The sequence below is a fragment of the Elaeis guineensis genome, chromosome 4, assembly GCF_000442705.2.
Source record: "Elaeis guineensis isolate ETL-2024a chromosome 4, EG11, whole genome shotgun sequence".
NCBI classification, from domain to species: domain Eukaryota; kingdom Viridiplantae; phylum Streptophyta; class Magnoliopsida; order Arecales; family Arecaceae; genus Elaeis; species Elaeis guineensis.
The window spans coordinates 69,742,179-69,769,840 of record NC_025996.2 but is presented as its reverse complement, the minus strand read 5'-3'; the positions used below and the strand labels follow the sequence as shown (position 1 = coordinate 69,769,840).

Here is a 27,662-nt window from a genome sequence, read left to right as displayed (position 1 = left end):
TCGAGAACCTTGATCTCTCACAAGGTTCTCACCACTAGACTCATTTCTAAATGATGACATCTTAAAGAGCAAGAAATATGGAAAGAATTATAAAATAGAGAAGAAAACAAGAGAAACCCTATAAGAATTTGAGATTTGGATCGAAGAGGAAAGCAAAAGGGGAGGAATTTGACCTTAAAAATTAAGCAACTTTGAAGATGAACACAATGGAGATGACCACCCCTCTCAACTGTAGATTGGAAGGCTACGGACTGAGAGAAGCCAAAACAACAGTAAGGCAAATGAAAAGGAAAGTAAATGGAGAAGACTAACATGGCTAAAAATGTCATCTACATATAGGGAAACTGAACGGCTGAGATGGAAACCCCGAATCCCGTCTTTCTTAGTGATGCTGACATGTGGCAAAAATCTTAGCTAACTAACCCACATCCGTTCGGCGCACCACCATTGTGATCTTGCAACATAAGATTAATCTGGGACAAAAGTATCCAGACCATTACACTGTCGACACGTGGCCACATATGAGCAGTCCGAGGGCAATCACTTGAATCACTCAATCTTTCAAAATTTTATGAGATGGCACTTTCGCAGTCTATAATCATAACTACTATCGAGCTTCGAAATAACAAAACGGCTACATAACACGTAAAATGAAAAGACAACTGCATGACTTGTGAAACGACAAAATGATCCGACATGCCTTTTTGACACACTATAGATGCAGACAACGATATAAATGACACACCGAATATATATTAAAAATCGAGTAAAAAATCTAAAATCCTGACTTGCTCCTTCGCCCAATGCTTTCAGATTAATTCGGACTCGAGAGTAAGGGACGAGTGTTGGGGTAAATACATAGAGCTACAACCTCGGTATGATACCGACAATCTTACTAGATCTACTCAGATACTTATTGACCGAATTAGACTGGCGATGATCAAGGACTTATTTAATGATACGACTATGTATGGATCTATAATCATGTCAGTATTTGATCGATTATCTCATTCGGATAGACGAGTATCAAAAGAACAATTACAATACATGATATGAATACTACAGATACTAACTATTTTCTGACATATCATAGGCTGAAATAATTGCCCACTAAACTCATCTAAATTTGATAACTTCCACGTCCCTACGATCCAAGGGGTGGAAGTTACATGCAATGACAAGTTCAATCCCCATATAAAAGGAGAGGGGGGTGGGGTAAGAAAGAGATTAGCGTAAGCTTTTCTTGATATTAAGCTTTCTCTTCCTATGGTTTGCTCTACTATTCCTTTAATTTTAGCTGATTTAAGTATCGAAGGTTCTTCACCGAATAAATTTCAGTAAATAAATTTTCTTTTTAGATTCACCTCTTATTTAGGAGTAAGATGCGCTTACTTCGCACTTAACCGAAGGCCTCACTGAAGTTTTGTGGTAACAAATATAGATATAAATTTTTATATTTAATTAATATTTATATCTCTATCTATACTTATAAATAAAATAAATAAGAAATAAACATATCAGTATATTTGTATGCAATCCGATTTCAGCCTAAAACGGACACCCTGGCCATTACCCCTTGCCATCCAGCAAAAAAATAATTTACGCACTTTCCATCCGCAGCCTTGCGTGACGGCGCCACCCGCGCATTAGCGCTATCCGTCCGATATATTGCCAAAAAATAGCAAGGAAAAATGGAAAGCCGTGAGAAAAGAAAGGAAATAAAAAAAAAGGAAAGCCGAAAGCTTTCCAGCAAATGTTTTTTGTTTTGAAGAAATACACCAACCCAGCGGCCTTTTCTCAATCTCACTCCTACTGCTTCTCCACTTCCTCCGTGGATTCACCACGATCTCCACCTCCGGTGACCGCACCTCTCTCTCATCCGAATGTTCCGCTACTACCTGCTTTTCTCCCTGTTAGTTTTAACATGGAGTCCGAGTCCGGTCACCGCTAACCCCGAGACCAACCTCTTAAACATCGGCTGCAGCCAGTACAATGTCAGCGACCTCAGCGTCTTCCTCGCCAACCTCAATGCCAGCTACGCCGACCTCCGCGCCGAGATCTCCAACTCCTCCTTCTCTTCCTTCGCCACCGCCGAGCGGCCGCGCGCCTCCAACCCCGTCTACGCCCTCTTCCAGTGCCGCCCCTACCTCTCTCAGGCCGATTGCCTCGCCTGCCTTGCGGCGGCGGAAGACCGGCTCCGCAACTGCTCCGCCGCCAATGGCGGCCGCGTGATCTTCGACGGATGCTTCCTCCGCTACGAGAGCGCCCCCTTCTTTCACCAGGACACCCTCCCCGGCAATGTCGGCATTTGCAGCGGCCTCATCGGCCCGGCTGCCGCCGCATTCACGGCAGCGGCCGAGAGGCTGGTGCGCGACCTCGCTGCCGCCACGCCACGGATCCCCGGGTTCTTCGCCGGGGCGGAGAGGGGCGGGGTGTACGGGGTGGCGCAGTGCGTGGAGACGGTGAACGAGAGGGGGTGCTCCCAGTGTCTTCAGGTGGCGCTCGGGAATATCCGGGGCTGCCCGCCGGACTCCTACGGGAGGGCGGTGGACGTCGGGTGCTTTCTGAGGTACTCCAACGACCCCTTCTTCCCACCCAATGAGGGGTGAATCTCGCTCCCTTCTTGGATTCAGGTGATCAAACCCTTAAACATTATAGCTTTTCCAATAATCTACCGGAGATTTCTCCTAGCTGCTAGGGGGAAACGCCTGGGAAAGGACTGGAAGTGTCTTCCCCATGCGTTTTTCCATTTGAATGCGTTTCCATGAACACCTGGTTTTCATGCGGAAACGCAATGCTGCAAGCTGCTTATAGTACATTTCAGAGCTGCTGACTTGGGTGCGATGGTGGAGTAGGAGGGTGGAGAGCAAAGGGAGGCATCATTGGAGGAGTTGTAGGGGGACTTGGGGCTCTGTCGCTTCTAGGTCTGGTGGCATTCCTGTGGGTCAGACGGTCGAAAAAGCCCGAGAAGGCTCGAACAGGTAAAGAAAGTCCAAATCACTCGCCATCATGCGTTTGTCCTTTAATAGGGAAACTTATTACATTACTTGCTATCTTTTTTTTGAGCCTAATTTATAATTTAGATGTGTTCTTCTCCTTTGTCAGGAAGGTGTTAGTATCCAATTTGCATACCTTATGATTCTTTGGCATACTTGTTCATTTTGATTTCAAAAATCTAAGAAAGACAAATAGAGAAGAGAATCTTTGACACGTTTGCTTTTAGGAAGAAGAGTTGGAGCTCCACCAATTATTTATTTAAATGATGCAAGAATTACTCATGACAAAGTCAAATACTCAAGGCCAGTCCAAAACAAGTTGTAGGTGCTATTCTTTGCAGTTGAATGGCCGTGAGAGTAGAGCAAGTCTAGCGTTTAGGAATATGCTCTTTACTTTAAATTTGGCTTTTTTTTTTTTAATATAAAAGTAGAGCCAATTGTTTAGTCTTCTTTGACTGTACTTTTGCATTTTTTTGAGATCAGAATGGATATGGCCTGGTTGAGGTTGGGCTCGTTGCCTTTTTTATTTTGTTTTCTTCTTCTGGAAACTTATCTAGAATTCATTGAACTTATTTTATCTAAATCTAAGAGAAAGGAAAGAAAGAGCCCATGCTTAATTTTGTTCAAAAGCAGAAACAAGCAATATCTGATAAAAACTAAGTTACCTTTTTCAGATAATAAGCATTTAATCTAATAAATTTTCTTGGTTAACTTGATTCACGTACTTGAGGTACAAAGTGAGTACCGTATATGCCATGATCCTTGTAAAGACATGATTTTATTGTGTTGAAAATCCATTTGCTAATGATTGTTTGCACATGCGATTTCATTGTCATTACCTGCAGGATAATGTACCGATAATGTAGAAGGTTCTCAAACAGAGGCCTCTACTTTGATGAGAGTTATCATGCTTTTCATTCTCTGCAATGCAATAGTCATACTCAAAAATACTTTTAATAAGTCTAGCAGATGAAGAATTCAGTCTTTTATGGCTTTAGAAATATACACTAATTAATTATATCTTATGTCAAATAGACTCCAAGTCCATTCTCTTTATTTTCAAGTTGGAATATTTGTTAGTATAGTAGAACCTGCTGGTTTTTTCTTCTTTGATCATACTTTTGGCTTTTCGCTAGACCTGAATGAATGTTGCCCAGCTGAGGTTGGATTCTTCATAATTGTTTTTGGAACTTGTTCTCACTTTGTTAAACTTGTTTCAGTCAAACTAGAGAGATTGGAATAAACAGAGAACCATGCTTGGTTATGGTCAAACAAGGGAACAACTAAAATAAGTGAATATTGTGCCACTATATTCAAGTATGCTCCTTTTTAGGGGAAAAAGAACTACAAATATTCATGTCCTTATCAGTAAATGCTAGGTTTAGCTTGCATTAGTTTCTTGACATGGTGAAGAATGATGACATGAAAACCTCTTCTTTCTTTTATGTTGCCCTATTCACCTTTTCTTTTTTGTTACATAATTGGTTTAAAAAGCATCAATTTGCAAGAACAACAGACGTGATTCAAACAAAAAAATATCCATTTTTTATAGGGATCTCCAAATTAAAACAGATGAAATGTGGAAGTGATGCGAACCAACAGTTAAATTGTACTCCACAGTTATTGAGAAATATATTTAGAGGAAATTTCTCATGTACCACAATAATTTCAAACAAAGGCTACAATGTGAATGCCTTATTCCCACATTATTTTTTTATTTTGTTCTTAAAGTTAAAATATTGAATGTTAAAATTGCAAGAACAATAAAAATTTTCGATTGCAGCCCTTCTGCTTCTGATTGTTGGGCTTCCAGGCACCTTCCTGTTCTTTCTAGTTCACTTAGATGTCCATCGCATGCATAGATGAGTGAGCTAGTATAAGGGTAACAACTTTCAGATGTTCCATACTGCATCATTTTGTCTTTTTGGATGGATAAGCTGGGTTTAAACTTGTTATATGTATGAATATATGTATGCTTGTATGTATGTACATATGTGTAGACAGATGGGGGGGGGGGAGAGACTTTGTGCACATGAGTACAGATTCTTGTATATCTGCTGTACTTGTAACCTACATGAGAGGCCATAGACAATTGCAATTATGTATATGCAGCTATTTCTTTCATAATGAATTACGTTGCACTGTTGCAACCCATTAAATTATGGTTAATAAGTTCCATTCTGTCAGATTATTGGTATTTGTATTATCTGCCCAGGTTCATTATGAAAACATTTGAGTTATTGAGTTAAATGGCCATGAGTTTCTTGACATTACATTTCAACAGTAAGGCACTGATTTGATCTTCTGGAACTAGTATTTTTTCTTCATAGGTTTTTGTAGATTATTTTGTGGCGTTCACACAGTTTTATGTTCTTTTTAGATCTTATACTTCTTTTCAAGACAGTGAATAGTGTTACTTGGGTCTTCCGATAATTCTTCAAAGAAGGAGGTTTCAGAGCCTAAAGCAGACTTTTTGATATGATTGGTTGATCTGCATTTTTCAAAATAATCTTTAATTTTATTCCTTTACCTTGCTGTTCTTTCTCCTAGCATAAACATATCCATCAATCCTTTTGCCAACTACTTGGGGTTATCTTTGTCAATGTTTAAGTTCTTTATGTTTCGTTGTTCCGGTGCCCTTAAGCATTATTGATGGACTCAACCATGAGAAATCATGGTCATTTGGGGAAACTTAAAAGATTTTATGTTCTCATAGTATTGGAGTTCCTATTAGTCAGCAGCAACCAGCTCATCATTTGAGTTCATCAATGGAGTAATGGTGTTATTAAGTAATGAGTCTAAGCAATCCAACTGGCCAGCTATTTAGTTTCCATACTTCTTTTTTATGCAAAGTTACTATATGAATAAAAGATAAATTTCCTTTTTGTTTGTTTTCTATAAATATAAGCTTTTTTCTTGTGATTTATAGATAGTAAAAATCCTTAAACAATTTGATCACATTTAATTTTAGTTGTTTGCCACTTTTTAGGGAGATTACCATCTTTTAGTGTGGGAAACAAGTTTTTGATATCTCTCTTTTCCCTATTTGCTTAATTACTGTGTCTTCTCTTACTCCTGTCCTTTCATCCTCTTTTCCCTTCTCTACTTCTTTTTGAAGATAAAATCAATCAATCATGTCATAATCAGACATTCAGACTAATATGTCATAAAACCACTCAAAATCTATTCCAAACATTATGTTAGAACCAAATATCTATTCTTATCTATAGTAATCATGGAATGATCTAGAGATTTATCTGTTCTTCGTTTCCAAAATTTCTGAGGAAACCTGAAACTGGATCCTAGAAGCCCAAGAACACTTGTCCATACACATTAATCAAATTCTTATACTCTATTATAAACTGCAGTAGTCCCTAAATCCCTGATTATTTAGATGCTTTCCTCCTATTGTCTCATCATAAAAGATTACTCCCACTTCAAAACTTTTTTCTTATTCAAACACTAATCAGAAATTGCATCTCTCTAGAAACTTTAAGCAGCTATTCAAAGGCTTAAAAACATGAAACAAGGCTTGAAGGAAGAGATTTAGACTAACCTGAATCAAACTGAATGGTACTTGGACAAGCAGAGACAAAGATTAATGTCCAAAAAAACATATGGTAATATTAAGAGGACCTAAGAAATTGTTGTACATGATGATATAAAAGTGATGTAACCAGTTTTGGCTAACATAAAGTTGACCACCCAACCTATAATGTGCATCTTTTAGGGTCATGTACCTTTTGCTTGTTTATGACTTCATGTGTCATCATCATACCATACATGTATACTCAACTGGATTGCCCTTATAGTTCATTGAATTGCATTCATACAAATCCACCAATCTTGCTTGAGCTTTAAATGCTAGATGCCCATATCTTTTATCATATATTGCCTCTTTTCAGTCTTCCAAGGGTTCATGCTCGACTAGGTATATTCTTTTCATCTTCCTACTTATTATTATTTTTTAAAAACTGGTACCATGGCCTTATTAATCTAATTAGATGATTAAATCAGATGGTTTACTGAAATTAGCTTTGTTTTTCTTATAATAATTTCTCATGAAATTTGTTTTCCTGTTGTGTAACATAATTGCTTGTGCAGGAGACTTATTAGGGGCAACAGAACTCCAGGGTCCATTGAATTTCCATTACAAGGATCTAAAAACTGCAACAAAGAATTTCAGTAAGGAAAATAAACTGGGAGCAGGAGGGTTTGGAGATGTATACAAGGTGAGAGGACTTACAAATTCTATAGTAGCTTCTGTAGAATTTACAGTATAATTTCAGACCTGATATACAAGTCATCTCATTAGTTCCTAAGGAACAATGGGGCTGCTTGTTCCCTATATAAAAAGTCACTTCATCAGTTCATCCTCTTATAAAAAAAGTTGCTGTTCATGGTGATACAGGTGATTTGGAACCATCGAATCTCCTATAATGAGAGAAAATATCATGTGATCTTGCAGATCTGTTTCTTTAAAACCCAGAATTTCGAGGAGACACTCCCTTTTCCTCTTTTCCCTTTCCCTTCTTCCTCCCAGCCCCCTATTTGGTTGCATACTTTTAACACAGCTCATCACAACTCCATCTCCCTTAGTTCTTTCCACCACTAGGCACTCATCCCTCCACCTCCTTTCTCCATGGCCTCCTTGCTCTCATTCATCTTCTGTCTCTATTGACTTCATCATTCAAAATGGGTCTCTTGAAGAATCTGAAGTTGGGTATTGGTAAGATATTTTCTCCAGTTTCAGATTCCTCTCTCTTGCTTATTTGGATCGTATAAACTAGAATTCTTGGGTGACCCAAATCATTCTTTTTTCCAAAAAAATATTTTATGAAGTAATTGATTATGCGTATCATCATATTAGTGTCTATGCCAGCTGAAATTGGTGACCTCCAGTAGTTTCGTGTAGTTCATCCATTCCCACTTAAGTTTTTAAACTATTTTTATTGAACATAAATTTTGTGGAAAGTGGAATTCTTTAAGTTGAAGATGGAGAAATAATATGTTGTCAAATGATCTTTTCTCTTAATTTGTAGTGATTACTCTCTGCTATATTGGAAAGTTAAATTCCAAGTATTCTTTCTTGTGAAGGAGTAAAGTGTACTATGATGTTCTCCATATGTTGACATCTCAAACTAAAGCTTTCTTCTTATAACGGATGGCAAAACCACTACTTGAGCTGTATGAGGTTAAAATCCAAACTAGGTACATGGATGCTTGTTTGACTTAATTGCCTTTAAGCAAAGAAAGAGGGACCAACGGGAAAACTAAATCCATATACAACTGATATTAAAACTATACATTAACAGTTGCTTCTCATGGATGCTAAGAGCTCAGGTATGATTATGTTTATAATTGACTATTCAAGATTGCCTTAAAAAGTCATGTTTTAGTCTCTACAGTGCAGAGTCCCGTGCAAGGTAGGGTGAACCGATATTGGTGACGGTATCAATTGTCGGTCGGTATGGTACAATACCAACACTCAATACAGCATGGCATGGTGGTTTGACTAGCACGTCATTTTTTTTCTTTTTTTGATTTTTAAGATATCTAATCAATTTTTCATTATTTTTTGAATGATTTTTAAGCCCAAATTGATGTTTGTTGATGTTATTTGATATTGTATCACTTCGGTACACCCGCGATTAAGCATATGATGCAAATCTAAACTAATATAATGTTATGTCAGAGGAGAACAACCTTACAATGACTAGATATTATCGAACCCTAAATTACTCAAATTAATTAAAAAATATAAAAAATAAATAATTAATACATATTGAGATTTAGAATCTCGTCGAGTATCAATATCGTTCATAAATATCTGGATTATTTACATAATCTGATGGAACATCAGCCCATCCTCTAACCATGTAGCATTGTCGTCTTCTGTACTCATCGCATAAGATATACATGTTGGATTGTAACTTGTCCCAAATCTCTCGCTAAAGCTCTGACTTTGAGAAGTATTCTTGGGCTGATCTAATGACTGTGGAGGGGTCCATCCGAATATGCCGGCATCAAAATTCGATCTATAAGATGCTTTAGTTTGCATAGGATAGTAGTTGCTGAAAGATGATATCTCGGATGCACCATATCCATATTCATATGGATCATAAGCTGTCTATAGCTGTGGATAAGAGGATCTATAATATAATGAATCTGATACGTCTGTAGATCTAACTCTATGTATGAGCTGTAGTTGCATGATATTCTGAATGATCTCGAGGAGTCCATCGTTTGTATGAAATCGTATTCTCGCGAGCTTTATCAGTTTATATACCATGGTCCTATCCTGTGTGGCATGTGTAAATTAGAACTTACTGGTGAATCGAATATCATCTTATGACTACATCTCATAAACGGTGGTTTCCTATCCTTCGCTCTTTCTCTGACTACTAGATTCTTGCCGATCAGAAAAATTACTATCATTACTCTGTCTGGTCTCTAAATCTGAGTGGATCAATTGATTGCTCTACCCTCTCTATAGGGATTGCAACCATCTTTCCTCTTCCTTTGTCTTTGTGTTGAGTAGCATCTGTCCCTCTTGTCATGTCTTGTGAGAAAGCCTGCAGTGGTTGATCAACTGGAAGCTTGCGTGGAATATTAATGGTTGCCCATTGCTCAGCATGCATCCTAAGCTTGCTAGCTATGAAACTGATTGATCGTAGAGGCGATCCTATCTCATTAAGCTTGGCTCATGTTGCTAACTCACAATCTTTCGATCATCAGATATTCCTCATCATTAATAAAGTTATTTACAGTTGGATCCGAGTATTTCAACTCAACTTCCTCTTGAATGCATTTTGGTCTCAACTTTAGATTGTAATGAACATATGTAAGATTGTTAGGCATTTTTGTGTCACATGATTTCTTTGCTTGTTGTGGATAAAGATGAAGGTCAATCAATTGCGCTCATAGCTACTTGAGGAGCCGTTTGAGAGAGGATCCGGATGGCAAATCGCTTTAGAGTAGGAGCTACTAATTGAAATGGACCTATTATTCAACTGCAAAAGTATTAAGATTAAACAAAATTAAAAATAAAATTGTAAAAGCAATGAGGTGGCTTTTCTTAATCTGTAATAGTGATCGTTGTGTGTTTTCCATTGGTGCTTTAAGATTAGTTCTCGAAGGCTTTCTCGTGTGATCGCTGGTGATCGACCTTGATCCAGTGGTCTGTGGCACCGGAGGGGATGGCGAGCAACCCTGGGGGGTGGATCGGCTGGATTTGGGATGGAAGAGGGCGGTGAATGGGTTCTCTACTTGGGTCTTATTGGAGCCATCTTTGGAGGAGGTGGAGCTTGTCTGTCGCTTTCCGGAGGTGGTCAAGCTCTCGAAGGATGATGTTCAAGTGGACACGAAGGAGTTGGTGGCCTCGGTTGTGGTGGCCAAAGCCTTGGTTGGAGAGTGGTGGTCAAGGTGGTGATCAGAGAATTTTGGTAGTGGGTGGGTGTGAAAGGGGAGGTGGCGAGCTACAACCTAGAGCTAGGCCACCTCCTGTTCTAGTTTGCAAAGGCTGAGAAGAGGGATTTGACCCTCGAACAGCCTTGGGTGGTCGCCAGCTAGGTTTTGGTGGTGGAGCTCTAGTGGTCGAGATTCCTCCCATCATGAGTGATTTGATCGATTTTGGTGTGGGTTCGATTTTCGTGGCTTCTGGGGGAGCTCTAGGGGGAGGCAGTGATCTGAAGTATCCTTCATCTGGCTGGTGAGCTATCATCAGTGGATGACGTATGGTGGAGCGGAGACAGCTCGGCTTTGTTCGGGCCTACGTTAAAATTGACCTCTCCCGGCCATTGAGACTGGAGGTGCTGATCAATAGGTCAGAGGGACCTTGTGGTAGAGGTTTGTGTATGAGAACCTTGACAGAGTTTATTTTTGATGCGGCCACTTTCATGCTCCGGCGGCATGCCCTGTAGCGGGGAAGAGGGAGGTCAATAGCTGGTCTTCACTCGAAGAATGTGGTCCGAGCCGATGGAGAGGAGAGGCTTGGGCCATGGCTGGTTGCCGTCCGGTAATGGCTGCCTGGATCGGAGGTGACCAAAGGAGTGGGGAGGAAAGGGACCGAGTCCACTCAGGCCCCTGGGGTGGAAACTAGGTGCTGATTCCAGAGAGTTCAGGGAGCTCATCGGTGATTTAGGCTTGATTGACCTCGGCTACATCGGATCCAGATTCATCTAGTGCAATAACTGGCTTGGGGGAGCTAGGGTTTGGGAGATTGATTGGGATCTTGCTATCGCAGACTGACTTTAGTGCTTTTCGGAGCACCAGGTGCAGCGTCTTCCGAGGATTGCCTTGGACCACTGCTCGCTTCTCATTACTACTAATGGCCTGCACCTTTACAGGGCTCTGTTTAGATTTGAAAAGTTTGGGATTTTCTATCCGACATCGTAAGACTTGATGAAGGAGATTTGGAGGATGCCAGTTCGTGATGATCCAAGATACCAGATGACCAGGAGGCTTAAGCTGGCGAGGCGCAAGCTCATCCGGTAGAACCATCTCGATGTTGGTGACATTTTCAGATGGATCAAGTGGTGGAGGCAGACATTACGGAGCTTTAGAGGAGAGAGGATCGAGAAGGGGGGCCTTTAGGAGTCTTATGTGAGGGAGCTTCGTCACATGCTCTCCAAGCACCACTCTTTATTGAGATAGCAAGAGATGCTATGGAGGCAAAAGTCTAGGATGTGGTGGATCAGGGAGGGTGATCGGAATACCAGATTCTTCCATCAATCGACGATGGTCCGGAGGTCTATCAATCATATTAGACAGTTAAGGAAGAGCGATGGTAGAGGAGAGGATAGTGATGAGATCAGGGATTGGATCCTTTAGTTTTTCAGATCATGCTAGACTACTTTCTTGGACGGGGATGACCACCTCTAGGGGTCCGACCCTATGTGTAGAATTTCTAATGAGGAGAATGAAGCCCTAACTAGTCAGTGTAGGTTGAGAGGTGCATGGAGCCTTTTGGTCCCTCAGATAGGATAAAGCCCTAAGCCCGGATACTTTTTCCCTCTTCTTTTATCGTACTGGCCAATCATCGATGGAGAGGTCATTGAGGAAGTGCAGGTGGTTTTTGAGTTCAGAGGTATTCCTGAGTAGTGGAAGAGGATATTGATCACCTTCATTCCGAGGAGACCTGATGCATCGGCCCCAGGGTATTTCAGGCCAATCAATCTTTGCACCATTCTCTATAAAGTGTGTGCGAGGGTTCTGGTTGGACGACTGAAGCTGGCTATTTCACATGTGATCAACCAGGAGTAGGGTGGTTTGTCAGTGGCCACTGCATCACCGACGATATCTTGTTTGTCTAGGAGTTTATGTATGATCTGTAGCATGCCCTCATTCGTTGGAGCCTGCTGGCGATCAAGCTACATATGGAGCGGATTTATGATCGTATGAGTTGGCGGTTTCTACGATGGACGCTCCATGAATTCGATCTTCAGGACAGATGGATTGACTAGGTCATGGACTATGTGGAGGCCCCGAGTTATGCCATCCTGATCAATGGCATCTCGATGGAGTTCTTCCACTCAGCGGGCGGTCTTCGTCAAGGGTGCCCTCTCTCATTTATTTTATGTGCTGATGCTTTGTCTTGTACTCTTTAGATGGTGGTTCAGGAGCCAGAGCTGGAGTGTTACTGGCTTGCTCCTGGGACTTAGCTGCTCTCACACCTTCTGTTCGCAAATGATTGCTTGCTCATTGGTCGGTCCTCGATTCGAAATGCGAGTGCTTCGCATATGTTATTGAGGCCTATTGTTGGACGTTTGGTCAGTTTGTGAATCTACAAAAGTCTACTATCACCTTCAGCCTCAAGACGAAGGTTTAGATGAAGTAGGCCATTCGGGACAGATTGGGGATCTTGGAGCAGACAGGGACATTGACCTATCTTGGGGTCCCTATCATGGGGCAGAGACTTCAGATTCGGGATCGTCCAGAGGGCTGGCAAGCTAATGCCTTTTTTATAAAATGCTACTTATTTTTTTAATTTTATTCAAATTTAAGCCTAGGCTGCTATACATATGATATATCAAAATTTTGATAAATGGACACCAAATTTATATCGAAAGTAGCTTCAAAGCCCCGAACAATATTTTGATTTGACAATTAATTTTTGAATTTTATTTGTTTAAAATTTTTTATTTCAAAAATATATTTTTAATTTAAAAAATTATAAACTTAATTAAATTAATGATTTCATTATCATTGTGTAGATCATCTATAAATCTACAATATATAATAAAATCATATCAAAATCAAAAGTTTTGGCATAATCCCCTCTTGTTTTTTCAATTTTCATGGATTTTGAAGTTGAAAGGAACACAAAGAAGAAGAGGAGAAACGGAAGTGGGAGATAAACTCACGTATCTTTATTTGTTGAGTTCTCATTTTGCATCTTGCTTATATTGTAGAAGGGGGGAGTTCTCTTCGAGGATGAAAACGATGGAAGAGAAGTCTCTAACTTCTCTTCCTCCCACAATCTTTTCTTTTAAGATCCCCCAGGACACCCACTATAGCAAACAACAAGAAAACAAAAAATAAAAATTGGAACAAGGCCAAACTGGTTGGCTCGGCCCCAAACCATACCGAATTGCATGGTTTGGAATGGTTCAGGCCCTGTTTCGATTTTCAGGACTGAACCGATCCAATTCCATGCCAGTTTGGCTTAGTACAGATTGAACCGTGTGGTTCGGTCTGGTTCAGCGAACCATGGTCCTATGTGTATGATGAGATGGTCTCTATTTTAAGTCTCACATTCTGCTTTGGCAAACTAGCTTTGCTTCCCATGAGCTTAAATCAATCACCTATGGCATCATCTAAAAGTGGATTTATTGAATAATATTACTTTTAGAAAGATTCACTAATGCTTGGATGCTTGTGTTCATATCCATTGAAAACAATACCTTTTCCATCATAATGAACTTGTACATGACCACCTTCTAGTTCATGATTGTGAGAAGGGATTGATACATGTGTGCGCTGCCTAAACACCGCATTTTTGTACTTCAAATTTCAAAATAGAGAAGAGTACAACTTACCTGCTGTTGAGACAGTTCACGGATACTAGATATCAACTTGCCACAATCTCATTGCCTTGCAAGTTCTAAAAATCACATTCATGGTGATACTGGATAATTCAGCTACCATAATGTTTCTACCATGGTGGCAGAAGTTGAACTTAGATGGTGCAAAAGATGAGCAAATTGCAAAACACTTGGATTTCTTTGATATGGTCTTACATTTCTTTAATGCACATTACTCTTTCATAAGTGTAAAATTGAATGAATATAATTTAATGTCTTCCAGGGGGTTTCCCATCATCTCCATCTTCTAGGAAGATCATATGGATGCCAATAAATTTTTATTATCATTGTTTCAGATGTCAGTGAAAGGAGATGGGTGGTGAGGATGGCAGCCAGTGGGAGGAGAGGATGAAGAAATGAGGGTTTGTGGTAAGTGGCTGTGGAAGGGTTTGGGAGGTTGGTGACTGCTGGAGAGTTGTTGTTGGAAGGTGGAGTGTTGGAAGGTGGAGGGAAGAGTGCTTGGTGGTGGAAGATGAAAGGAATGCGGTGGTGTCTGGTGGTCTAAAAGTAACATGCTAGAGGAATGGAGTAAGGATAGAAGTAGGGAAAGAAATGGTCTCTTCAAAGCCCTAAAATCTTTATTGATTCTTCAGTTTAAATCTCATGAGAAATTAAATACCAGAATGTCCATGGTAAATTTTCTAATTTTGCACAGTGAACAACCTTCGAGGTTGTTCCTTGGGAACTATATGCCATCCCCAAATATGCAATGTCTCTGGATATTTGTATATGCTGATCTTGTTTTTTAGTATTTCACACAATTATTTTGGGTGTTTTAAATTGTTGATCTGTGGCAGGGTGTACTGAAAAATGGCAAAATAGTTGCGGTGAAAAAACTGGCAATAGCTCAAACCAGCAGGGCAAAGGCTGATTTCCAGGGTGAGGTGAAGCTTATAGGCAATGTTCAGCACCGAAATCTGGTCCGTCTTCTTGGATGTTCTAGCAAAGGTCCTGAGCTGCTGCTTGTTTATGAGTACATGGCAAATAGCAGCCTTGATAAGTTCCTATTTGGTACGAAACTTTCTAGCTTTAACTATAAACTTAATCATATATTGCTTTTCAGTTTTATTTTGTAGGTTGGTTTATAATTAGGCTATTCCCAAATAAAATCTGTGCATTGTAGTTTATCTGAAAATGCCTTGCATGAAGTTTACTAGCATACTAATTCCAAACAACACTTGTAAATATTTTCTTTTCCATTTTTAACTTAGTAAAAATTCAAAAACAATGAAGCTTGTTTTGTAGAGAGATGTCGTGGCAGACCATCTGATGCCTCATTTGTTAAGAGGCTTTGTGATGTCTTACGCTTTGTTATCACTTTGTTATTATGTATACCACTTAATTAGAAATGTTCTGTTGCCTAATTTCCTTTGGATTATTAGTATCACATACTAAGCTAGATGTGATTTAAACTCTGCATGGCATGACATGCAGAACTATATCCTGTGGAGTACTGTCTTATACCAACATCTAATGTACACCTATTTGCCAAATTATATTCTAAAAAACTTTTTAAGACACATTAGGAAATCTTTTTTTTTTTTAATAAAATAAATGTAGTCAACTTAAATTTTTTATAACTAGGAATATGAATGAGAAGTGCTAGGTTCAAATGGTGTTTCTCAGTATTAACTAAGAAATACTGTACACCATTTTTTGGGGCTGAAGTGTGGAAATGACTGTTCTGCAGCCTCATAGAAAAACTTCAGTTACTAGATTATTTTAAATTCCTAATAAATGACAGCCGTGCACTTGTCACGTGGCAGTGCATGATCAAATAGTTTCATGAAGTCAGTGTAGACTTTCAGCTGTCTAAATAAGAAAGCTAAAGAAAGCAGGAAGAAATGTCATAGTAAAAAAAGAAAAGATAAATATGAGTAGGTAAAAATAATAGAAACCCCATCTCTTTCTTTATGTCATTCATTCAGGTTGGTTTTTTAGAGAAACAAAACTACAAATTAAAGAACTAATACAAAAGTAGGAGCCCTTTAGGTCTTGATGCATGATAATGTAATCCAGACCTGTTGAACAATGAGAGGCCCAACGAATAAAATTAAATGAATGTTAATAAGTAGGAGCCATTTACCTTGGTGCTTGGTGGCCTAGACACTAACCTATTCAAACGTGACATGAGCCAACATGAAGAGATGACTTCAGGAAATTTTAATGTTGGATAAGCAAGTCATCATCTTTAAGGTCAAAATGGTATCATTGTAAATGTAAAATGATCCAACAATGCCCCCATAATATATAAATATTAAGAAAACTAGAATATTCTATTCTTAACTTATACTGTGTGGTAGTGTTTTTCGGAATTCTATATTTGCTTGGCGATTAGCTAACCCATAGAGATCCAAAAATAAATTTGGTTAGGTTAGGACTATGGCTTTTGGGTTCATATGGAGGCACATTGATATGCTTATGGTGTGGGATTATTTGAGGGAAGATTATAAATGCATAGGAGGAATGGCTCTACATCTATGAGAATCATAGCTGGTTAAACTCTCAATTATGGTTGGGAAAGGAATACTCTGTTGTGATCTGCTTTTGGTCTAAGTTTTACTAATTTACACACTTCGATCTGTAGACCAGTAGAACATAACACAAAATACAGGAAGCATAATGTGCGAGGTTATAAGAGACCATGATTAGAACAAAAGGCAAGTAGGATGGAGTAATAGTTCCACAGAAATATTTAAAATGGGTGCCTATTGATTCGGTATTTAGATGCATGATGAATGGGAAGAAAAAGACAAAAGCATGCATGCAATGTAGGATGATCTGATGAATGTGTGTGTATGAAAGAGTAACGACAACCAAAGTGGCCACATCCATTGATGTGGATGGTCTCCCGCATTGGATGGATGATGATGAGATATTGATATGTCAAAATGACATTTCTGTTTAGTAGTAAGATGTGCCACAGCTGGGACATGGCAATATGTGGATGTATATGCAAATTTATGTGTATAAAAGACATCCATAAAGTAGAGTGGATTATCAGAATATTTCATAAAGTAAATCGGCATCCTTAGGTGGCATTTTTTGATGATCATTCAAGTCCATAGACCATATTCCATACTCCATAAATTTACATCGGTGTGATAAAATCTAAAATTTAACTAACCATCATATCCATTCCAAAAAGGTTTTCATTCATCTGCAAGAAAACCCTCATCCTCATCTCAAAAAGATATCTAGGAAGTATCCTGCACATACTTGAAGTTTCATGGGCCTTTTATTAGAATGTGCCATGTATCCCAGCTGCATCTGATGCATATGGTCCTGGGATGCATCTTAGATATCATGTGAGCATGAATTTAGAGATAGTGCTGGTATCAACTTTGAATGTCTGGCTCCTCTCCAACTCAAAATTTGAGACAGCTGCTTGGTTCTATCAATGTGCCTTTAGCAGGTCTCTTAATAGCAGTGTCTTGATTATTTGCTGATTACTTGGTGAGTTGACGAAATCATTCATGATTTTTAATGCCTAAATATTTGGTATATGGTAGGAATATGCATTTAGCCACTACACTCAGTGTTCTTCCCCATTATGTATGGAAAATTTAGGATCCAATAGAGCACAATCAAGGTTTGACTTTCTAGCCATATTATGTTTGTTCACACTAAGTTCAGAAGAAACAAATCTTCCTCCTATATTGAAGTCACATCAGTAGATTCTTCAACACCGTTCCCACTGTTCCCAGTTTTGGATCACATGTACCTGTTCCCCCTAGCATGTTGTCTAACAGTAGTAGTAGAGTAATAGGCTTATGTCGTATGAAAAGAAGTTGTAGGCAATAGGGAGCATAATGCACTGTCTTGGCTGTTGAGAGAGGCTCTGGCTTGTGGTGGTATGGACTACTGACTCTGTTTCTTGTCGCAATATGGTTGATTGGCAGCTACAATTTGTTGTTTGGTTATTTAACAATATGATTTTCTCTTGAATCTTATTTGCTTAGTTATCGTGGTAAATGTTATCTGCATTGTTTCTCTTTTATTCATTCTGAGCAAACTAAACAAAATGAGATGCATATGTACTTCATTTATGAAGATTACCTGATCATCATTTATGAGAGCTCTTGGATCTTTCTAGTCTTTGGAAATTTTGGATCCTTGAGCATAGATATTCTGTGCGCTCCAACTTAAAAGGAAGTTTTCATATGTATGGATATCTGCTATCTGGGTATGGATGAGATGGGTAACTTTCTACCTGTCCGCATTGTTCATTGGGAAATTTTGACTTCTAGCACATTTCTGACCAATTATATAAAATTGATAGGATTGTTGTAAAAGACTGTAGCTAGGAGATGGGTGGCTATGGGACTGCAACAAAATATAAGCTAATCCATTTAAACAAAATGTCCAAAATAAACAATAAGCAATTCAATAACAAAGCTTAAACAATATTATTAACATAACTGAATATGAAATAAATTAGATGGATGAATTAAAGCAATTAAACAACAAATGTGAAGCAACAAAATAGAAGCTAGTCTATTTAAACATTCAAAAATGAAAATCCTGACATAGAACCCTCACTATGTGTCCAAAATGTATACATATTTATATACATTAAAATATATGTATGGAGGTAGACCAGGCTATGATCAAGTAGATATGGGGTTGGATGTGGCCGCCTCCTTAACCATAGGATGGGCATGGATCTTCAAGCAAGTAACATATGCTTAATCTCCTTTGCCTCTCTGCAATAGTGAAGAAAAAGTATAAGTAGTCACCACAGAAGGCTCGCCTCCCATATTCATGCCTCCCACCGTCTTCTCTTTTTCTCTCTCATCTTTCATAATATAGATCCCCACTTCCCCTAATTTCCTACCTCTCTCCTCTTTCCTCCCATTCTATTTATATACATTAACATATATGTATGCATGCGTGTGTGGATGTTTGGAGGCACACTTGGCTGTGATTGACCGGATATGGGGTTGGATTTGGCTGCCTTCCTAACCAGTGGATGGGCAGGGATCTTAAAGCAAATAATGTGCCATTAATCTCCTTCGCCGCTCCACCATAGTGAAGAAAAAGGATAAAGTGGTCACCTTAGAAGGCTCACCTCTCTCATCCATGCTATCTCCCACCAAATCTCTCTCCCCCTTTTCCTTGCTTTTTTGTCCCTCTCATCTCATAGATCCCCTCTTCCCTTGCTTCATCTCTCTCTCTCTCTCTCTATATATATATATATATATATGTATGTGTGTGTCTATATATATATATATATATATATGCTCGTGCATGTGTGCACGCATATGTTTGGAGGTAAAATGGGCTACAATTGAATGGATATGGGTTATTTGGCCACTTCCCCTACCATAGGATAGGTGTGGATCTTAAAGCATATAACACATCGTTAACCTCCTTCACCATTCCGCTGTAGAAGAGAAAAAGATAAAGTAGCCACATTAGAAGGCACTCTCTCCCTACCAAGGTTCCGATCGACCGACGGTTGTTTCGATCGACCGACGGCACGGTCTGGTACGGTTTTGTACCGGATCGAACCGGCGTGAACCGATAGAGGGAGGATCAGAGGAGAAAAAGAGAGGAAGAGAAAGATAGAGGAAGAGAAAAAGGGAGGAGGGTCTGCTAGAGAGGCCGCCGGAGGGCCTCCGGCTGGCCGCCGTGGCCGTCAAGTGGTGTAAATGCCGCCTGCGGCTCCATGGCGTGAAAGAGGGGCGATCGCCCTTATTTCATGGATTTTTAAAAAAAGTCCGATAACAGTGAAGCTGGCAATAGATTTGCCGGACATCACTATTTTTGGATTTTTTTTTAAAAATTTGAAATAGTGAAGCTGGCAAATCGAGTGCTGACATCACTATTTTTAAACTTTTTTAAAAAAATTCTAAAACAGTGAAGCCGGCAAATCAAGTGCTGGCTTCATTGTTCGTCTTCTCCTTTTAAAAATGGCTGATGCCCATCGCTTCCGCGCCTCTGTCCGCATCGCTTCTGCCGCCTGGTGGCCACGGCGGCCATCCAGAGACCTCCAGCGGCCTCTGCCGTCCCGTCCTTCCATCTCTGGTGGTCTCCCCCCTCTCTTTCTTTCTTGCTCGTTACGGCATCCCCATCGGGCGAACCGAGCTGCGGCGGCTTTCGCCACCTCGGGCGGTCACAGAGGGCGACCGCCAGCTTCTGTAGAGGGCCATTGGCCTCTCCCTCTCCTCTCTCTCTCCTCTTCTATTTCCCTCTCTTTCTTCCCTGGCACCGACGTATGCCGTTTTCTCCACCGGAACCGTCTCGGTTCTCCATCGGTCTGGTTCGGTATGCCCCGAGCCATTTGGTTCGGGACAGTTCTGAGAACCATGCTCCCTACCATGCGACCTCCCTCCAACTCTTTTTTCCCTTTTTCTTCTCCCTTTTGTTTCTTTCTCATCTCATGGATCCTCTCTGCACCTACTTGGCCTCCCTCTTTCGTTCCCTTCCCACCCATTCTGTGCTCTGCTTATATTCCTCTGAATCATATCTTTCTTCCAATCTCTCTCTCTCATATACTCCCCTTCCCTTTCTCTCATCCTCATCTTTGATCCATCTTGTATTTTCTAGTTGGAATTCATTAAGAGAGTGTTTGGTATGGGGTGATGACCTTAAGATCAAGGTTGATAGGGTGGAGGTGATGAGATCACCGTGTTTGGTTACACTAGTTATTCTATGTGGCAATGATCCCAAATCATTTCTACTCCTAAAATCACTGCCGAACATAGTGATCTTAAACCTGTCCTTGAGGATGGGTTTCCAAGGTTACCCTAGGGCAGCGATCTTGGGTTAAAATTTGGGAACAAAAATATTCTTTAGTTCGGTAAGAAAAAATTGGTATATCAATAAACCATTGATATATTAATCGATTTTGTATATATTATATGATGTTGATATTACATATATAGTATTCATGATATATATATTATATTATAATATATCATTAATCATATTATTATTTAATTATACTTTTATAATTATAATAGGAATATATTATTTACTTTATATTTATATTATGAAATTATTAAATATATTACTTATATTACCTGGTTAAAATAATAATAAATACAAGTATAAATGAAAATATTAATTCTGTTGGAACAATTAATATATATTTTTATAGGATTAATAATCTTGTTGTCAAAATTATAACTGGTATGCCAAAACAATTCAACATTGTATGGACTTGATGCTAGCCGTTCATGTGTACCTATGATTTATTTGGGAATTTTGATTGTAAAATATATGGAATATATCAAGCAATGGTGCTTCTACCAATACTGAGATCTGTGACAGTTGCTAAGTGGCACAATACTGTACAGTATTAGTATCGTGCCATTTTGGTCCATTTCAGTTTTTTTTTTTTTTTAATTTTTAACTTTTGAACTGAAGTTGGTATATGACTTTTTAGTTCAAAATTCAAAATTTTTTAAAAAATAGAAACGGAAACTGTCAACTCTCCATTATCCTGAAATGAAGATGGCAGGAGAGATAGGCAAGTGAGAAAAGAAGAGGAAGAGAGAGAAAAGGAGAGGGAGCAAGGAGAGAGAGAGGGAATCCCTAACTGAGAGGGAGGGGGATGGAGGGGGGGAGGGAGATGGTGGGATTTCTCAGTTGTGGTTGGCGAGACGGGGTTTCGAATGAGCAAATGGGTGAAGGGTGAGATGAGGGTATTGAAAGAGTGAATTGAGGGATTTCAAAGCAAATAGAAGTAGTCTACGGGGGAAGGGGCATTTGGAAATAAAACATCGGTGAATCGACTCGAGAGGCTGAACCATCCTAGGCCAGCTTTAGTACGATTTGTTACAAGCCGAACCATCTGGTTCGGGTTAGTTTAGCATTCTTTGATATTACGGGTAGTTTTGGTATTATGTAGTCAGTGATCTTGGATTCCTATGGTATACGCAACAGGCCACTTATAGACAACCGAGATCTTTAATCACTAGAATATAGCATACCAAATATGGTGATCTTAGATCATCAGGATCAAATTACCTTGAGATTGGGATCTCTAGTGACCTAGAATCACCATAGTGATTCAACCAAATGCCACCTAACAGTTAGGAAACACTAGTAAGTAGTGACACAAAAATTCGGTAAAGGGATTGCCATTTCTTTCTTTTTTTTTTTTTTTGAGCAATAACTATGTTTTGTTTGGAAAATCATATTTGTTACTTGGAATTACTTCTATTTATATGTTGCAGAAGACAAGGTACTTGATTGATGATGGTAGAAGACTTAATTACCACTATCAATTCATGGCCTTACATAGTATTGTATAGTAATCAATAGGTAATGAAAAGAAAGAAACTAGATGTCTACCATGCTGTCAACAGGGCTAGGCTGCATGAGGCTGCATGGCCATGGCCAGCGACAAGAATAAAAGAATAAAATTATTTTAGAAGACTCCTGTAGCACCATGTCTGATGGCCAGCAAGCAAGGGAAAAGAAAACATAGAAAGAAGAAAAGTTAACAAACAAAAATAACAGAGAACTGAAAATAAAATAAAAACAGGAATCCTGGCCTAATAAAGAAGAGACAGTAGCAAAAAAGAAATAGAGAAAAGGAGATAGTGGAAAAAGGAGTGGAGGATGAAAAAACAGGGGAAGATCAGGTTATCAATAGGAAGTAACAGAAGACAAAGAGGGCAACAAAACATGAGGAAGAAAGAGAAGAAAGAAGATGAATTAACTCTATGAAGAACAAAGAAAGTAAAGAAAGAAGAGAAAAAACACATCTGGCAACATCACTGGCTACTGGCATCAGCTCCACCACCCATACCACTAGTTGAACCACTAGTGGCTTTTGATAGATTGCTTTCCTACCTGTTTGGTAGTGGTCTCCACTGACTGGGAATCAAGGTTTTAAATCTGAGTCTTAGACCAGGTATTGGTCAGGGATTATGTTGGATGGGACCATCCAAAATTCCAAACAATGGTGATGGGTTGGCATCCCAGTGATCCCCATAGATGCCATTTTTTGTCATTGTCTGTGCTTTTAATTATTGTTCATAGGGCTTTTGGGGTTTATTTATCAAAATTTAGGATCAGGGTAGGTTTTTGGAGCTGATGGTTGGGTTTATGATGCTGGTACTGAAACTGAGTTCTTCTTCTTTCCTTCGTCCTCTCCTCTTTCTTCTCTCTTTTCCTCTTTCCACCAGGTGCAAAATTAGGCAAATGAGAAGAAGAGCTATTTTAACGGGTCCCTAGACCTGTCAGTTTGTACTAGTTTATGCACACTAACCCAGGCATGACCTACTGATACAGACTAGTATGCCCCAATTTACAAGGGTCCCGCGTCCCATAGTCATGATAGTTAAAAAATTTCTGCAATATACAAATGCTTTATCTGAATGACAATGTTCTGCATATTCTTCTTTCATGTCAATTGCATTGGTGTATCTTCTTGGCAGGTGACAAACATGGAACCCTCAACTGGAAGCAGAGATTTGATATAATTGTGGGCATGGCTCGAGGTCTTGTATATCTGCATGAGGAATTCCATTTCCGTATCATACACCGTGATATAAAGTCTAGCAATATACTGCTTGATGAGAATTTTCAGCCCAGAATTGCAGATTTTGGCCTGGCAAGGCTTCTTCCAAGCGATCAGAGTCATCTGAGCACCAAGTTTGCAGGAACCTTGTATGAGTGAAAGTTTTATTTACATTTTGTTGATAGTTGTAACTTATATATGTTTCCTGTTTTGTAGGCAGAAATGGTAACCTAGCAATGTTTTGGCTTTCCGTTTTACGTAATTCTGTAACAGGGGTTATACAGCACCTGAGTATGCAATTCATGGACAGCTATCTGAGAAAGTTGATACATACAGCTATGGAGTTGTTGTCCTCGAAATAGTTAGTGGTCGGAAGAGCAACGACATAAGCTTGAGCCTGAAACTCAGTACCTTCTTGAATTGGTGATGTTATTCAAAACCTCTTTTTTGCTGCACTACATTTACTTTCTAAACAAAAAGGCAATGATTTCACCTGGCAATATTGAACTATGCCTTAAAACAATGATTTTACTTTTTATACTTCATATTTCTCTTTAGATGATTCTTCTTGAATCTCTAATTTGTCTTGTTGGTTGAGGTCTTCATCCCATGCTTTATAAGGTCCTGCAACTTGATGGTAGTTTCGCATAAAAGAGGTTAATAATAATATCACTGGATTTTTTTAAGGCTTTATAGAGGGTTTTACTGGTTTTCTGAACCTGAACTTCTATTCAAATCCTTAACTACTAGAATCTGCCTCCAAATTCAATTGTCAATACGATTGAACTATAAATTATTAACTATTTTTTGTATCATGTAACATAAATGTAGCAATAATTTTTGAACCTTGTGTGATGTTTTACCTGGTGTATCAAACTGCTGGGGAACACAAAAGCTGATATTCCTCGTGTGATGTAATACTTAAATTGCCTTTGAGGCCTTCGGTTATAGAAGTTTAAAAAATATGTAAGCAAGTTATTGCAGTTGCACATACCAAAAGCTAGTCTATGATAAATGGAGCATGAACCTAGCTATCTATATCTGAAATTGAATTCATTATGACCGTTTATTTGGTTAGGTAGTCCTCAATCCAAGCTATGTACAAGAATAGATTGCAAAAACCTATACATACTAATTGCAAGTGGATTCTATTAAGCAATAGAAGTTTGAGTAAATGATCTTTATTCCTAATTTGTATTTGTATACACTGCTTTCCAACATGTTAAGTGGCCAAACTTTTGTGTAGGCTACAAAAGGAACAAAAAAATTGAAAAAAGCTGGTGTTTAAAGCACCGCTACTCATGTCAACTGACCAGTCACCCAAGTCCTATGTCAGATCAGGCCATGCAGCAATTGATAAGTTTGAAAAACCGCTCAACCTAGAGAGTTGGGCATCTGAACTGCTTGACCTGGGTGAGTCCAACCAGATCCCACCTGGCTGGTTCCTTGATATTAAAATTTCAAAATAGAAAGAAAGAGAAAAATGGGGAATGATGCAGGACCAATTGGGAATGGCATACAATGCATAAGAGGGCCTAGGGAATGGACTAAATTAGAGTTTGCATCAACAAGTTTCCTACCTGTCCCATCATAGAAAACACGGCAGAAAAGGTATTTTCTAGCAATTGTAAAATTCAAGAATACCAAAAAAATTGTTTGAATCTTGTAGATGAGTTATGGGCCTAGGGGCATATGTTTAATTGTAATCTATGAGGTTGGCCAAGCCAATATCGAGACATATTGATCGGCCACCTATTCAGTGCGGTACTGGCTAGGTAATTGGTACCATATTGACATACGGTTTGTGATGGCATGCTAGTTTCGAATGGGCACATCATTTTTTTCTATTTTTTTAATTATTTTTTAAGTGAAAACTCATCTTTTTTTTTTGTTTCTTAATGATTTTGAGTCTAATTTTATGCTTTTTTGATGTTTCTATCACTCTAGTATATCTTAAATGATGTTTCTTGGTGTTTTGGAGTTATTTTTTTGAGTCACCATGGCATTGCACCGAAATAAGCCAAAGAGATGCTCTGTGGATCCCAAGTCTAGAAAGGTGGAAGCCAACGGTGTGGTGGTGGGGTTGTGAAGAGTGTCATGACTTATATTGTTAAGGATGATATCATGGTAACACTAATGTCCATAATTTTGTCGAGCGAAATATCCTCAAATCAATTTATGAGATACAAAACATATAATGATACAATTAGTTGTATGTATGTAAAGTATAATATGCATACCGACATGTAGAATCTTGTTGAGTGCCGATATCTCTCGTACATGTCTAGATCATTTGCATAAGAGGCACATCAGTCTACCATTCTAACAAAGCAATGTTGTTGTCATATATGCTCATCCCATAAGGTACATGTTCTGGATTATAGCCGGTCTCAAATCTCTCGTTGAAGCTCTAGCCATGAAAGATGTCCTTCAATTTTACTAAGGTTATGGAGGGGCCCATCTAAATATGCTGATGCAAAATCTGATTCGAAAGGTAGGTCAGGCTATGTAGGGGAGTAGCCACTAGAAGATGATGCCTCATACGCACTATATTTATATCCATATGGGTCATAAGATGCCTGTGGCTATGGATAATAGGATCCAGTATATGACTTGAAATCTGATATGTCCATGGGTCTTACTCCATGTGCGAGGTCTTATGTAGCTGCATCATATACTAAACGATCTTGAGAAGCCTATGTCCTAAATGCAATTATATCCTTGTGGATTTTATCAGCTTATCCACCGTGGTCCCTATCCTGAATGGCATTTATAAACCGGGACTTACTAGTGGATTGAAGACCATCCCTTGGCTATGTCTGATAAGGGATGGTCTCATATCCTCTATTTCATCCCTGGCCACTAGATCTATCATCATCAGAATCATCATTGCTGCTTCCTTAGTCTCTGAATCTTAGTGAATTGACTCCTCCATGCTCTTTTTGGGGTTGCAACTACTTTTTCTTTTTTTTCGACTGTGTTAAGTAGCTGTCTACTTTCCCCTCATGCCCCTCTTTGCCTGGCTATGCTGGAAGGATGTCACCCTGTTGTCTAAGACGACCAGATTGTATGGTGACCTTATCTATGCAACGAGAGATCATGTCTTTGAGGGGATGTCTCGAATATGGAGCATGTGATGGCTGACTCCCTAGTGACCTCTTTGGCCCTGGCTGATCAGCTAGAAATATGTATGAAATGTTGTGATCTACCTATCACTATACATCCACCTGAGCCTCGATGGCTATAAAATTGGCCAGTCATGGAGGCAATCCTGGCTCATTAAGCTTTGGCTTTTGCTGCTGGCCCATAAGCCATCTGATCATCGAATCATCTTCATCCTCAACAAAAGCATTATGGATTTGATCCAAGTACTTCAGCTCCACTTCCTTTGGACGTATTTCAATCTCAACCTCAAATTATGATGAACATATACCAGGTCATTGAGGCACTTTTGTGTCAAATGGTTTCTCTGCTTGCTATAGATGAGGGCAAAGGTGGACCAGTTGAGCTAGCTACTTGAGAAGATCGTCTGGGAGAGGATTTGGATGGCAAGCCGCTTAAGATTTTTTGCCAATAAACCAAAATGAATCTATCAATGAGCCAAGTAATAATTATTGTCATTGATATCTAATATACTTGGATTCATATTTTTCTTGCTTACGTAGTTGTCAAGACTCCAAAGTGGTCGGTACTTTCCCTAAATATTTTCATCTATGAAAAGATACATGTTATAATATGTTGTTGATTGAAGATAGAGTTAACAAAAGCATGCCACTTAACTTATCTCTTATAGACACAAGGCTGCGATTTCTGGATTAGGCTCCATCATTTATATCATACTATACAAAATGATCAGAAGTTCGTCATCTATGTCAATCTCTGGTTTATTATATTGGAACCTTGGGTTCAGGTAGCAAGCTACAAATACAGTTCATAATTGTTTTAGTAAAATTGTACAAGTAGAGGAGCAGTCATTTTCAGATGGTTCTTGACTTCTTACTTGTGTGTTAGATGTGAGTCTCTATCTATCTAGTAATTCCACTGTTGCTCAATGATGCTAATGTACTCTTTAGCATGCTTTGAATCTGCCTCCCTATTTTGATT

General features: G+C 39.1%; 1 protein-coding gene across 1 annotated transcript in view; it reads left to right on the top strand.

Moving 5' to 3' along the window:
* The first annotated feature begins 1,575 nt into the window (after positions 1-1,575).
* The window catches only part of LOC105034260 (cysteine-rich receptor-like protein kinase 2), a 47,853-nt gene continuing 21,766 nt past the window's right edge, over positions 1,576-27,662 (top strand). The window contains 8 exon segments of the mRNA XM_010909336.4: positions 1,576-2,601; positions 2,604-2,633; positions 2,856-2,981; positions 7,101-7,228; positions 14,878-15,091; positions 23,476-23,707; positions 23,832-23,941; positions 23,944-23,981. Coding sequence (XP_010907638.2) covers positions 1,884-2,601; positions 2,604-2,633; positions 2,856-2,981; positions 7,101-7,228; positions 14,878-15,091; positions 23,476-23,707; positions 23,832-23,941; positions 23,944-23,981 — 1,596 coding nt within the window. The 5' untranslated portion in view covers positions 1,576-1,883.